This window comes from Rousettus aegyptiacus, unplaced genomic scaffold, assembly GCF_014176215.1.
Source record: "Rousettus aegyptiacus isolate mRouAeg1 unplaced genomic scaffold, mRouAeg1.p scaffold_m13_p_11, whole genome shotgun sequence".
NCBI classification, from domain to species: domain Eukaryota; kingdom Metazoa; phylum Chordata; class Mammalia; order Chiroptera; family Pteropodidae; genus Rousettus; species Rousettus aegyptiacus.
Window position 1 is genome coordinate 90,083,053 of NW_023416286.1, and position 14,104 is coordinate 90,097,156.

The following is a 14,104-nucleotide window of genomic DNA, read 5'->3' on the forward strand; positions in this document are numbered from 1 at the left end:
TCCTGCATATACATTAGTGAGATCATTGACGATCAAATGGGGATTTGAAGATTAAATAAGTTTATGTGAGGAAAAGTGATTGGCACAGGGCCTGGCATATTTATGCGGAGCTGTGCATTGCCCTCAAACCTACTCGTCTGCGACTTAAGCGAAGTTGTTTTAATCCATTTGTTTATGGCAAAGACACAACAAAAAAGTCGTTTTCGGAAATGAAGTTGTTTTGATCTCAGAAAGAAGTAAGTTGAGTCAGGATGTCATCGTCTCACTGTTACTGAGAAGCACTCAGCAGCCCAGCTGCTGCGGGGCCTTGCTGGGGGCTCACTAAATAACACTGCAGAGAAGCAGCGATGGCTGGGGGCATGTGGACTGCAAACACCCAGGGTCTGTGGGGACCCTGGCAAGGGTGTCTGGTCCGGGCGAGGCGGCCCCTGCTGATCCTGACAGACCTCCCAAGGCCTCCGGAGCATCGGCTCCTGCCCTGGAGCGGCTGCCCATCGTGCCTGCCAACGCTGGTGCCCCGTTCCCTAGCAACATGCTCTAGCAATGAGGGACTTCTGTTTTTGCGCTGGTGGCTGGAAGTCAGCTCCAGGTGGATTAAGCAGTCTCTGCTAGAAAAGGCGCATGTTTACTAAATTTGGACTTTATTTCTCTCATCTCCTTTTGCCTGAAACAACAGTGTGATTAATCTATCACTGGTTTGGAGTATGTTATTTCTGTGTGGGCTTATTAAGAGACATCATCCGGTGTGCTATTGGCTTGTGAAATTCCTGCAGTGAACCTGTGTTAAATACGTTGTTGGCAAAGACGAACTCAGTCTCCGAGCATAATTTGCAGCCCAAAACAAAACGTGTGGTAATAAATATGAGCTGATTGTGAGAGCACTAACAAGTGAGTCCGTCTGCATAAGTCCCAGGCCCCATTTCCTATGCCTAATATTCTAGAGATTTTAAAAGTGTCCGAGGGAACATGTTCCGAGTATAGTTACTGTATAAACATCATGTAAAAGATGACGAGCTTTAACAGCCATGGCTACGACCATGTGCGAGAAGCCGAGTGACAACTTTCTGAGCACACAGAGGCCTTTACAGCTACCAGATCCCATTAGAATTATTTATATTTATAAATATACAATAATGATGATAAAAGGAATTGGTGCGTGTCTTACCTTTGGGGTAGATGTCGTGTAGGGGGACTTCTCCTTGGGGCAAAATCCTGACTACCTGGTTCGTATCTAGAAGGGTCACGCAATTGCTCTGCTTCGGAGTTCCGCTTTTCTTCTTTCCATAGAACGCGGTGTCCGTGAACCTTGCTTTGTGCAAAGGCGACGGCCTTTTCCAAGAATAAACCTCACTGGGTGACTGGAAAAAAGAGAGAGAGAGAGAGAGAGACGAAAGCACTTAAGTCGAAAGCACTGCGTCTGGCACCACGGTGACAAGGCGGCCTGTCCAGCAGATACCACCAGCGAACTTACATTTCACAAGTGTAAGAACACAAAACTATTTCTTGACCTTGCGAATCTGGTACAGGAGAGAGCTGCTTCATCAGTAACCACAACTTTCAGACAAGTGTCAATATACAACATGTTTATTTTTTTTTAAATCTTGAAATGACTTAGAACTTAAAGGAAGACATAGAACAATCCAGTGAGAGTTTGAAAACAAACCAGACACCTCGCGCGTCCACTACCTGGCGCAGGGACAGCACAGGTATTTTTTGTTGGAGCGCAGCTTGCACACGACCTTGCGTTAGTTTCAGGTGTATAGCAGCACTGTGGCTCGACACCTGTGTCTAACACGAGGTGATCACCATGATGAGGAGTCCACTTAGCGTGAGGCCCTGATAGCCCACGCCGGGCTGTCACTTCTGGGGGTCCCCCATGCCGCCCCAGGCTGCCCCTTCATGGGGATGCCATCTTCATCCTGCTGGGACTTGTCTCCCATCCCTGGTGGATACCCCTCCCTCCACCGCCTGTCCTTCTCACCTGCGCAGGCTCTGACCTCCGACACCTCACTCTGGGCCCATTTTTCACATTGGATTGTCGGTTTTCTTACTCTTGGATTTTAAGAGATTTTTATATATTCCTGACACAAGCCCTTTTTTGGAAAGGCGATTTGGGAATATTTTCTCCCAGCCTGATTGCTTTTCATTCTCTTAACAGTGTCTTCTATAGAGCCAAAGTTTTTAGTTTTGATGAAATTCACTTTATCATTTTTTTTTAATGGGCCACATCTAAGAGCTCGGTACCATGTTTGACGCAAGTGGGGATAGTGCGGATCCTTGTCTTATCCTCAATATTAAAAGAAATGTTTTCCACGTTCCACCACCGAGGATGACACCTGCTGTAGCTTTCTGTAGCTATCTGGCATTAGAGTAAGAAAGTTTTAACGAGTTTATATAATTTAGGTGCCTCTGATAATGCTATAAAAAGTTAATAAGAGGTGGCATACCTCTTCATTGATAGTTTTATGAAGAATCAAAAGCAAGCAGAAAGGCAGTGTGAGCCGGCAGAAAAAGGGCACGATCTGAGGCTCAGCCACACGTGAGCTCAAACCCCAGCTCCCTTCTCATAATACGCATGGCCGAGGGCATACATCCTCTCTGTTCCTGTTTCTTATCTATAAAACTTGTAGAATTGTTGCAAAGATGATTTATCATGTACGCAAGCGTTTAGAATAATGCACTGCCTTACTATGGTTCTGGGGGCCTAAAAATATGGCTGTTGTCTGTCATCAGATGTCAAAAGGCCGCCTGACTCTAATCCTTCATTAAACAAGGACCCACTGAACATCTCCTATGTGGTGGGCACCATGCTAAACACGGAGGACAGAGCTTTTAATTTAACAAGGCCACGAGTCCTACAGGCTATCCAGGACTTCGATCAGGGTAACACGAACAGTGCCTTCTAGTCGGCTTTTACTTTCCAATCCTCTTACAGCCACATTATATTTCTATGCCAATTTCTTAACGCGGAAGATCAATTTTTTAAATAGTTCTACCTTCAGAAAAATAGCTCCAGTATTTTCCCTATTGACAGCAGCAAGTGCGGCAAAGAGCACATTAAACATCTCTTCCCTTCAATCAAGGCTGCCGTGGGCACTGTCCTCTAACACGGTCCATTCTCGGTTATATGATACCATAGCAACTGCGTTTTGTGTGATAATTAGGAAGGCGTATGGCAACGTCCTAAGGCACGTATCATCCACTGGGTTTTGGGTTTCCGAAGTACCCTACGGTATCCATCCTTTATTAATTACATTAAAATTTTGAGGAACGTGAGACTGGTGTACTGTAAAGTAAAGCCAATATTTTTTTTTATCTCTAAATAATTCTGTCATTCCATCTAAAAGCTACAAGGGAAATTATGAAAATTAAATGCGTAATGGAAACACATGGATCCGCATCTCGGGTTATTAGATTGCAACTTGGACTGAAATAACCTTTATGTTTCATTTTCCACCAGGGGAAGATGGTGCGTCTAAAAGCAAATTAAGTTGAGCCCATGGGCATTTACAGTATCATCTGGACGCTGCGAAGATATGGCCAATCGGAGCAGAACTCAGCGGAAAGTAAATCGACGCTTGTCGAGTGTTGAAAATTTTAATTTACAGCAACGAGACGCTGACATGTTTCACTCTAACAAATTCTAGAAGACATTAGTCTCGAATTGTTCCTCTTGACAGAGTCCTGGGCGCACGTCCAGACGGCATGGCATCTCCTCGCTGTCAGCAGGTTAAGCGTTTAAGTGTGTCGCAGGAGGCCCCAGGAATGGAGAACGCTGGTTTTCCCCTTGCTCAATTATATAATTGCATCACTCTTTAAATAGTAGTTTAAAAATGGCAATGAACCCACATAGGTAAAACACCTGTTTTAATGATCGATTTGGAAAAGAGAAGGTTGATCTGAAATGTCTATCAAAAAGTCATTACATGTTTAATTACCCCCTCAAATAGGCTTACAGATTATGGGCCGAAGTGAGGGGAAAAATATTTATTCGATAATTTAAAAAACGGCGGCTTACCATGAGATCTGGGAAACCCACGACGACTGTCGCGTAGCTGTTCTCATCTGAGAGAATCCGGTTAGGAGAGGAAATCTTCTGTCCCACAGCTGAACTTAGATTTTCGGATGATAGTTGATCACTTGAAATTTTATGAGGTATGCTGAAATCTGTTTCTGAACAGTGTCAGAGAAACATTAGACATCACATGCCCCTAAAATGCCCCAGGAATTAATTTTTGTAAGATTTCATTCTTACCAACTCAAACAGAAAAGCACAAGTTTAAAAAGAGAAAACATTTTAAATTATACTCATGGCCTTTTGTCTGAGAAAACACGTTTTTTTTTTGTTTGTTTGTTTTTTTACAACCGAGGCATCTTCTCAAAGTGGTTAAAAGTATTTACGGAATTCAAACTTTTATTAGCAATAAGTATTATCATTACTAGCACCCTGTATTTTTTTCGTAAGTACTCTTCAGTCCCCCACACACCACAGCCCAAAACTGTGATAAATTAAGTAGAAATCCTGATGATCTGTGTTAAAAAAAAAAAAAAAAAAAAGATGCTATCTACCCTAAAGTAGAGTGGGAACCTAAATGCATGCAAAGATTCCGATTTGTCAGCTAGAAAAGGTTTCAAGGCCAGAACTTAGAAGACGGTGGCTTCTCATTTCGTATCTCTAGAGTGGAGGCCACGTTTTCTCTTTCGGGAGGAGTTTAGTGGCCGTCGGTGTTCCTGCTGCGAGCCATTTCCGAGGCCGGCAGCAGGCGACAGCCAGCCCGGCCCCCGCCCCGCCACGACCGCGACGAGCCCGCGTTACCCTGTGCGTCACCGAAGCCCGCGGCAGGTGCCTCCGCCCGCAATGTGTACAGCTGGCAGGCACCGCTGACCTCGCCTTCCACGTGTGCCGGCGTGGTTAAGAGGTATTTCCTGTGAACGAATAAAACACCTAAGCGAGACGTTTTTATCTTTTTTGCATCATCATGGGGCAGACCAGGGGGGGGGAAATCCATTCCTCACCCCCTCTGCCCCCAAGCCTCTGTTTTACAGTAGGAGTATCATTCACAGCACCAGAGTTTCATTGCGAATTAACCACCTCTCAATGCTGCGTATAGTGCAGTGCAGAACCACAATGCGGTGGTAAGCATGAACTACAAATCCGACACTTTGCATAAGAGGAAGGGCTATATAAAAAAAAAAATGGAATAAAGACAACTCTAAGGAGACACACCCCTCTAATCATGGAGGCTGCTGCCCATACGGCTGACCAGCCGGTTAGTGGGAGCCTGACCTCTGATCTGTGACCAGCTAAGGCGCCCTCACCACTGTAACCCTCTTGGTCTACTTATTTTTAAGATTTCTGAAATGGGGACGTAGAAGTGGCCAGAAATCTTTTGCAGCAGCTACCTCTGCTTGTCAGCAGAGGCGCAAAAAAAAGTCTGCGTTTAGCTTGTGGGTGAAATGCATGAAGGAGGGGTCTCCAAATTTACTGTGCACCCTATTTATGCCAAGAGCATTACCATCCCTGTCATCGAGAAGTGTACAGCCCAGCGGGGGAGGCAGCACAAACATAAACATAACCAATTAAGCGCACACAAGATAAAATGAAAACGAAGAGGTGGATTCTGTGAAGTCACGAGAAAGCACCAGCTCTGTGATGGGAGACTGGAGCCCTCTGCGGGGAGGGCGACCTGCACATCTATTCTGAAGCATCTCTGGTTTGGCAAGGACGCAGAGAGTCCTCAATGCGCCGAGAGGAAAAAGCCCGAAGAAATGTGGATCGTACGTAAAAAGTCATCGCGTCTTTACTGTTAATGGCGACGTCGTCCTCTGAAACACTGTGATAACTACTCCGCGACGTGCCATTTAATTCATTGTCATTTTCTGCCCCTCCCCCCCCCCCCACATCTTTTAACTTTCGCTTGCGGAGCTGCCGCCACATGCAGACATTGTCACAGGACAGACACAGAAGGGACAACGGGGAGGGCGCCGAGTAAGGTTGCGCTCCACTGCGCTCCGCGAGAGCGGGCGCGGGTCCACCTACTGGTGTGTCTGGCTCTCCACCAGAAGCCATCTGTCCTCGGCTACGAGGAACACTGCCGCGAGGCTGATGGGAAGCGAGATGGTGTGCGTTCGCCCTTCGAGGACGTCCAGCACGGTCAGGCTGTTTCTGGAAAAGGAGAAGAAAGCTGTGTGTGAAAGGGCGTGGTGAGGAGAACGGCCGAGTAGCCGTGGCACGGACGTTTCCTGATACATTATGCAACCCAGAAAAGGACGTTTCCGAGACTCAATAATAACAGAGAAGTGTTAAGAATGTTAAAAACAGAGATATACAAAGCTATAAGCTATGTAGGGGGGGGGTGCATAAAAAATAATGAAAAGTAATAACGGCCATACTCTCAGTGGGCGAATGATGGAATTATGAGGACTGTCTTTTCTCATGTCTATTTTTCAATGCTCTACAGTATGGGATGAGCTACTTTAATGACAGAGCATTTACAATTACGTTACATCAGTTTTACGACAAACAAGTAAGATTAAAAGAGGAAATGGAATGGGCAAAGAAGGGCCCCCAGTTTAAATTTTCTACGGTCAAGAGCTCACCCGTTTTCTTTGTAGAATACTAGCCAGTTTTTGTGCGAAAATTCTTTACACATTTTATAAGTGTCCTAAAGACAAAACAGAACATTCACGTTAAATGCGTCGGACGCGGCCGTTTGTGCCTCCTTAGCTGTCGTGCCTTCACAAGGCCTTCGCCACGTACAACGTGATGCCCGGAGAAGCGACCTCTTCGTCTCTTCCCAGACTCTCATGGTGACACGGACTAAAACACATTTCAAATCTTACTGTGAGCTACACACCAGAGCAACTCGAGAACTGTTAAAAGTAGTGCCAGGTACTGTTTAGAAATAAACACGCTATCGGGTGATTAACTGTGGAATTTTTTAAGATTTCAGAAGTCTTAAAAAGAAAAAAAGGAAAATCTTTTCTTCAATCAATCAATCAATTAAAAAAAAATTAAAAAAAGGAATTTGTACCATAACATAAATAGAAAATACTTTGCTTCTTAGATTTGGATCATTTATGACATTTTAAAAATCTTTTTTTTTTTTCCCGTGGTCATTTAAGACCTAAGTACACTATCCTGCAGAGCAGAGAGACTAAGCCTTATTACATATCCACTACCTTTTTCTGAATGGCAGAATTAATCCTCTTGGGTTGGCCTAAAATGCTTATTTACTACTTGACTTTAATTAATAAACTAAAATGTTTATTTATCTAGTAGGTGCAATCAGGAGCTGTACTCATGGGTTTATCATATAAATCCAAGACAGGTTAAAGCGACTGCATGCCTAGAAATTTGTTATGAACATCACACTCAAATAGCTTATCATGATGTTCTAGTATCACGAATTCAATCCTGACAAGTCTTCCTGTGAGTGCGAAAAGAAGCTACTGGTATTTAATGATATGCACCAACGTCTGTTTGTGTCATGTTAAAAATCTACACGTGCGTGAAAAGAGAATTCTCTTGGGCGTCATAACCAACGAAAGGCAGGGGAGGGACGGGCGGGCGGGCATCCTTAGGCTCAGGAAGCTATGGAAGGCCGTTGGCCATCTGCTGGACAGCTCGGGTGCTCCTTACAGCGTCTTCCTTGTACCACCACGAAGCCTTCTTCGACGTCATCTCTTCTGACAGCGGGACGAGACGGCGGAGGGCTCGGCCCGCGGTATCCAACAGCAGGATGGTGTTACTCTACAAGTGAAGAGAACAGCGAGGAGCTCAAGATCTGAGGCTTTCCTTGAAAGCAGAAGCGGCCCGGCAGCCTGAGAGTAAAGGTCACAGTGATAAAACCGAGAGAAGGTGGCGGTACCGCGATGCTGGGGGAAGAGACACCGTGAAGATGCGGAAAGGTCTTCCTCGATACAGAGCGTAGAGCGTGAGGTGGTTTTATGAAGACGTTTCCAATGACATGATACATGTATCTTAAAACCATGCAATTCATTTACTAGTTTACTTTAATTAGGAAACGAAAACGTTTATTTTTCTAGTATGTGCAAGCAGGAGTTGTACTCATGGGTGTATCATACAAATCCAAAACATACATGTCTTCTACATATAGGCTACCTTAACCATAATTCTGTTTTATTATATAGTAATGATATGATTAAGGCAATCTCTTCTTTTTAAAAGTTCCATTTACTTTTATGAAATTGCTCTTAAAGGATGTTCTGTCGAAAACTCTTTTATGTTGTACACGATTAAATTAAAAAGAAATAAATATAATTAAATTATTCTTTTCACAAATCCAGGTTCAATTCGGAAAATACATCATATAAAGATAACTTAGTAAGAAAATATCAAGGACCTCGAGAACCTACCTAGTAATAAAACAGAGATTTCTCCAGCATTACTAATCACAGTTATACAAATGGAATAATAATCTCTTAGTAATTAGGTGTGGTTTTTTAAGAAAAGACAGTTTAAAATAAACCTTAAGCATTAAAAGAAATGAACAGAAACACATGAGATAAGAGCTTAAAATTAAGAAAGCCAGAAAAGAGTATATCTTTTAAAACGATGCAAAGAGTTGGCTTTTTAAGTTTAAAGATCTTTAACGGGTTTGCAAAAATGCATCAGCAGGTTGTTCATCAGGCCTCATTGTTATGCAATTTCTTTTCTTTCTTGTTTTTGTTTTAAATTGAAACTTCTCTAGCTATCCTAAACCTTACAAACTTTTCATTTTAAGAACTTTCTTTGGAGATAATTAAGTCATAAGGCATCCAAAGAATGAACATACTTTGCAAAATCAGGAAACAGAATATGAAATGTTCATTCATTTCTCCCATAATATTTACTGAGCGGCTGCTATTTAAAGCACAAAGGAGAATATAATGACGACCTAACTATGGCCCTTGTCATCTATTATGTAATTTGGTCAGAGAGAAATAAAAAGAAATGTAAAAAGATTAATGATTCATTTGCAAATCAGGAACTGCAAATTTATTTTATTGGGCAATTTTATTGAACTGCTCAAGAATTACAGTAATATTCATATCACATAGTTTCCTTCATTCTATATACTCAATCTTGGCCATTTTAAAAAATTCTACTAAGCATACTGAAAAAGCTTAATTTTTTCCACAAACACACTCTTAGAATTTATTAGTCTATATAATATACAACTCTCCATTAAGACTATGTTAGAAATATTCTTTTTAAAATGAACATTTCATATAGAAAGTGTTATTCCTGGCATTCAAAAGTTTGAAAATGATAGCGATGCCTTATTTATGGTCTCCAGTCTAGATTAAATCTGTTCTGAATAAGTGTTTTTTAAAGGAGATTCTCTTTCTTATATAAATATGTAGGACATTAATATGAATTCTTAGCACTGAAGCAATCTGAGATGTTAACTTTTCTAAGCAAAAGAAAGCCCTAAAAATAATGTTTGATCCCCAAACATGATTAGCAAAAGAATAAGCAGATGATTAAGTAGATATGATTAAGCAGAAAAATAAGTTAGTACAGTTTTGCATTTTTCTTCCTTTTTAGGGTCTAATGCTTATATACGCATAACTTGGTCTAAGTGAACTGAAAAACTGTATCTTCCTAAGTGACAGAAAACATATATTTCCAGCCATTGCTGTATTTAGAATTAGTTTTAGAAGCAAATGGCAACATGAAAGAGTTCTGTTGTTCCATCCTTTTAGAAGTTAATGGTTTCCTTCTGTAAATGACTAATGATATATTCTGTCTGAGTTTAAAAATAGAATTTTGCGTCACACACAAGCACATGGAGCTGTGGCTTTGGCGTTCCTTTAACGGGGGCAGGGAGGGGAAGCCAGCAAGCAATTTTATTATGTTTGTATTTGACTGGGAGAAAAGTAACCTCTGGATGACCTCAGTGTCCCAAAGTCTGCAATTCTAAACTTTGGACAGATGTAATAAGTAATCTCATGGTGGGGAGTTGGGGGGGGTGGTGCTTTATTTTTAGGTATGGCAAAGTTTCCCTTTCTTCACTTAAGATTTTTTTTTTTTTTCTAGCCAGGACTTTTTGAACAACTTCTTAAGCTAAGCAGGGAAATGCGCCCATAGCAAAGCTTCATTTTTAAAAGACAAGGGATGGATGAATGCACGGGAGGGCCTCCTGCAGTATTTCAGCTGTTCTCAGTTAGGGCAGAATGGGGACTAAGGAATTGATGGCAGTGCGCTCAGTTTTTTTTTTTTTCTTTTTATTGCATGAGAATTATTTATCATTTGTTAAATTCTACCACTGCATGACGTTTATTTGGACTTAAGAGAGGCCTTCCATCCCAACAGGGTCATAATAGAAGACAGACAGCTAAGAGAGTCTCTGTGGGGGAAAAAGGACACGGTTCAGACAACAGGTATATCGGCAGTCTTCAGATAGGCCGAGCCTTCGGGGCGCTGAGGGGGCTTACTGGAAAACTGGCGGATTAAGTCAGGTGACAGACGAGGCCGCCAGGAGGCAAAGCCCTAGCCAAGGAAGAGATGCACGTCTTCGCGGTGAGGAACATAACCTTCCTCGATGAAAGTCATTGTGCGTGAACAGAGTACTAATCAGCAACGGTACCAGATAACCGAGGGCATAAAATACTTGGTGAGAACCTAAAAATCTTTTAAAGAATCGATATGTGTAAATCTGAGAGTTAATTTGACGGCTGAAAATGTGGCAGGACTATTTGAATACATACTCCGAATTTAGATTTTTATCCAAATTTAATTGACTTAAAACTCACCAAGATATCATGTACTTTTTAAGGCAGACTCTACTGACTATAGAATTCTATTCAATGGCATCGGTATTTTGTTGGAAATCTATACAGTAAAAACCCTTATTCCAATGTGCTAGAAACAAACTTCTATAAGTGACATCTGGATATTCATAACTCTGCTTCTAGGTGAAAAGGAAAGAAACATCTGAAAATCAGAAAATAACTTTAACTCAGAACTTATGGTAATTATTAAGGCAAGGCCTCATCACTGAACTGGGTATATGTATTTGCTGGTTTACTTGTTTGTTGTCTATCTTTTCAAAGAGAAAGTAGGTTTTACAACAGAGACTTTTCCGGCCCCACATGTCCGTAGTGCCGAGGTAGGGAAAGCCTGACTTAGTGCTTCTGGACTCACAGGTCATGCTGAGGTCTCTGTAGAGGGGGAGACATCGGCCCGTCTTCGCAGTACTTCTGACAGACAACCCCGGGCGCTCTCTCCAGCCCCCCTCCCCGACTGCCGCGAGAGTAGCAAGTTTCAGTTAGAGGCTGCGAATCATTCTTGCCTTTTCCTTCACCTGCTACCCTGGGCACAGTCCTCTGTGTGACTGGCCTGGGGACGTTTACCTGCTGCTCATGGAGAATCACTTGGCCCTTGAGGGGACTTCCCAGAGGTGCCACCGTCACAAATGGGTGCCAAAATCCACTGGTCATTCTTGGGAAGATGTCAGAAAGGTCCACGAAGTAGCCACTTTTCCCAGCCGTGTTCATAAAGTACAAGCACACAGGATTGCACGCAGCCACGTAGAGGGTATTTTCCTCATTTTCTGAAATGACAGACAGGAGTTCGCTTTGTAATGGGCAACAGATTTTCCGACTGGTCAAGAGAGTCAGCGGACGCTGAGTGGTGAGTCTGGCACAATCGGAACTCAGCACCCGATGTGTAGATGGATCGATGAGGCTGAGAACGACCATGACAAACAACAGAGTTCCTGCTCGAAATGCAGATGGGGCCACGGCTGTTTCTTCCCAGAATTCCGTAACACCTCACAGCGACACCGGTACCTATGCAACGCTTCTCCACGCAGGAAGGTCCTCCTTGTGCGAGACCTCACTTTGCCCTTTCATAAAGGTCTGTTTCCTCTCGTTTCGTTGTTGGTGCAGATGGACAAAAGCTGCTCAACAACTTCCATCTGCTCATCTCCTGTTTTCTGGAAAGTTACTAGATCTTTAAGCTTTCTTGCTATAAATAATTCTATTCTTTTAATTCTTAGTTTCCAAACTTTTATCTCGTGAGTATTTCTTATTATAAAATCTCTGTTCCTTCTCATCATACACACAAACACACAAATCTGTAACTATGTATGGTCACAAATGTTAACTAGGTTTATCGCAGTGATCATTTCAGAACATACACAAATATAGAATCATTATGTTGTACACCTGAACGTAATATGTTATATGTCAATTATACCTCAGTAAAAAAATATGATCTGTTTTTTCCATCTCAGTACTTGACTAGGTCCGTTTTCTAAATTGCCTCACCGCTTCTTCAACTTTCAAGTGCATGTGAATCACTAAGCATCTAATGAAAATGCAGATTGTGATTCCGCTGGTCCGGGTGGGATTTCAGATTCGGCCTTTCCAGCAAGCTCCCAGGGAATGCTGGTGCTGTTGCCTTGATGGCCTCCCTTTGAACAGTCAGGCTCTGGGCCATGTTTTCCATAATCGCTATCTGTGAGCGCTTGAAGGCAAGGTGTTAGCTGCTTCTGTATAACAAATGCCATCAGCATCACTCCTCATCCAGGTATCTATTTGGGCAGTGGTCATATTTTATGAACCCCAAATTAAGACACAAGATAGGATAATGAGATATTTATATCTGTGACTGTCCTGGAAAATATGGAACACATGTGTGTGTGTACATATGGGATGTGTGTGTGTGTGTGTGTGTGTGTACACATGCCAAGTCTACAAATAAAGACCAAATATTACATGTAAAGGTACAGGAAACTTAAATAAATAAGCTAACACCAATAAGAAACCCAAGTCGATGGAAGGGCAGAAGCAGCTGGTATTTAGAAGACTGTGCGTATGTGTGTTACAGTTCCAAATATCAGAGAGAATCACATAATTTATCATTTAAGAATATTTTTTAATGCTTCTACTATCAGCACAAATCAGTCCAATTTAACATGTATTGAGCACCTTTGTGCATAATACAGGGCACCAGGGAATATAGCAAAAGCATTAACAGAAATGTACTTACTAAACTTATTGATTGCTCTCTCTTACTGTAGAAATTAAGCGCGGTTTGGTCTTTGGCTCTCTTTCTCTGTCTCTCTCTGTATGTGTGTGTGTGTGTGTGTGTGTGTGTGTGTGTGTGTGTGTCTCTCTCTCTCTCTCTCTATATATATATGTATGTATGTATATCTATATCTATATCTATATCTATATATCTATCTATATCTATATATCTGATTCTAACCCAAGAAAATGCTCTTTTACTCTTACAAATACAGAATAGGTAAAAAACCGAAAAACAAATCACAAGAAACCTAGTTTGCAAGTGGGAACGGTACTGAACAGAGGGACAGCGACAGGGCTTCCTCCTCAGGGGCCAGGGCTGAGAGACGGCGGGACCTGGGCTGCCGAGCCGAGCGAGGGCTGAGAGGTGAGGAGCCCTGCGTCTGATTAGTGACACCCGCCACAGGCCGTGGTCGCAGCACACTTATTTGCAGTCCCTAAATGGGAAATGCGGGCCAGAGTTCAAACTATATCCGTAAAATCCATGCTTACTCTCTACTCGTGAGTGCAAAATATCTTAAGGGCACCAATCTGTTACCGAGGACTGCATATTTTTAACGCACATATTTTTATTTACCACAGTTGATGTTAGGAATAAGCAATATCTCTAGAACTCACATGAACGAAACTTGCTTCTGAATGTTTGCCTACACGATCCCCAGCGTAGTCAAGTTAGGGACCCTCTATCTTCCCGTTGCCTTCACAGTTGTTTGTATTACCTTAGTAATTGCCACTAATTGAGAAACTTCTGCCAGAGGGTGCCAGGGCACACTGCACGAAGCATTAGGCAAGGGCAACGGTCTAGAAATACAGATGCCCAAAGTTCACACCCTTCCCTTGTCATTCTTTATGATGAGAAGTTTAATGACTGTTTGATGGTTCATGCAATCGCCCAGCCGGAATCCGGCCCAAATACCCAAGGTTTCTCTTTTTTTCTCGTCCTCTTCTATTTTTAGCACATGCTTGGGTGTGTTTAACTTTGTGCTGCGATGGTAATGCGAAACAGACACATGAATGCGCTTATGCGGGCTCCGCAACAGTGTTTTGTTAGATTGTGACAGGA

General features: G+C 42.5%; 1 protein-coding gene across 2 annotated transcripts in view; it reads right to left on the reverse strand.

The window, feature by feature from the left end:
* VWA8 (von Willebrand factor A domain containing 8) overlaps positions 1 to 14,104 on the reverse strand; it is a 236,391-nt gene that overhangs the window by 76,967 nt on the left and 145,320 nt on the right. For both annotated transcript variants that reach the window (XM_016158150.2, XM_036228917.1), the window contains exons 29-35: positions 11,362 to 11,561; positions 7,643 to 7,753; positions 6,601 to 6,665; positions 6,041 to 6,166; positions 4,817 to 4,926; positions 4,019 to 4,173; positions 1,166 to 1,358 (exon numbers count right to left, since the gene is read on the reverse strand). In XM_016158150.2, the coding sequence (XP_016013636.2) occupies positions 1,166 to 1,358; positions 4,019 to 4,173; positions 4,817 to 4,926; positions 6,041 to 6,166; positions 6,601 to 6,665; positions 7,643 to 7,753; positions 11,362 to 11,561 (960 nt within the window). The remainder of the gene's footprint in view (positions 1 to 1,165; positions 1,359 to 4,018; positions 4,174 to 4,816; positions 4,927 to 6,040; positions 6,167 to 6,600; positions 6,666 to 7,642; positions 7,754 to 11,361; positions 11,562 to 14,104) is intronic.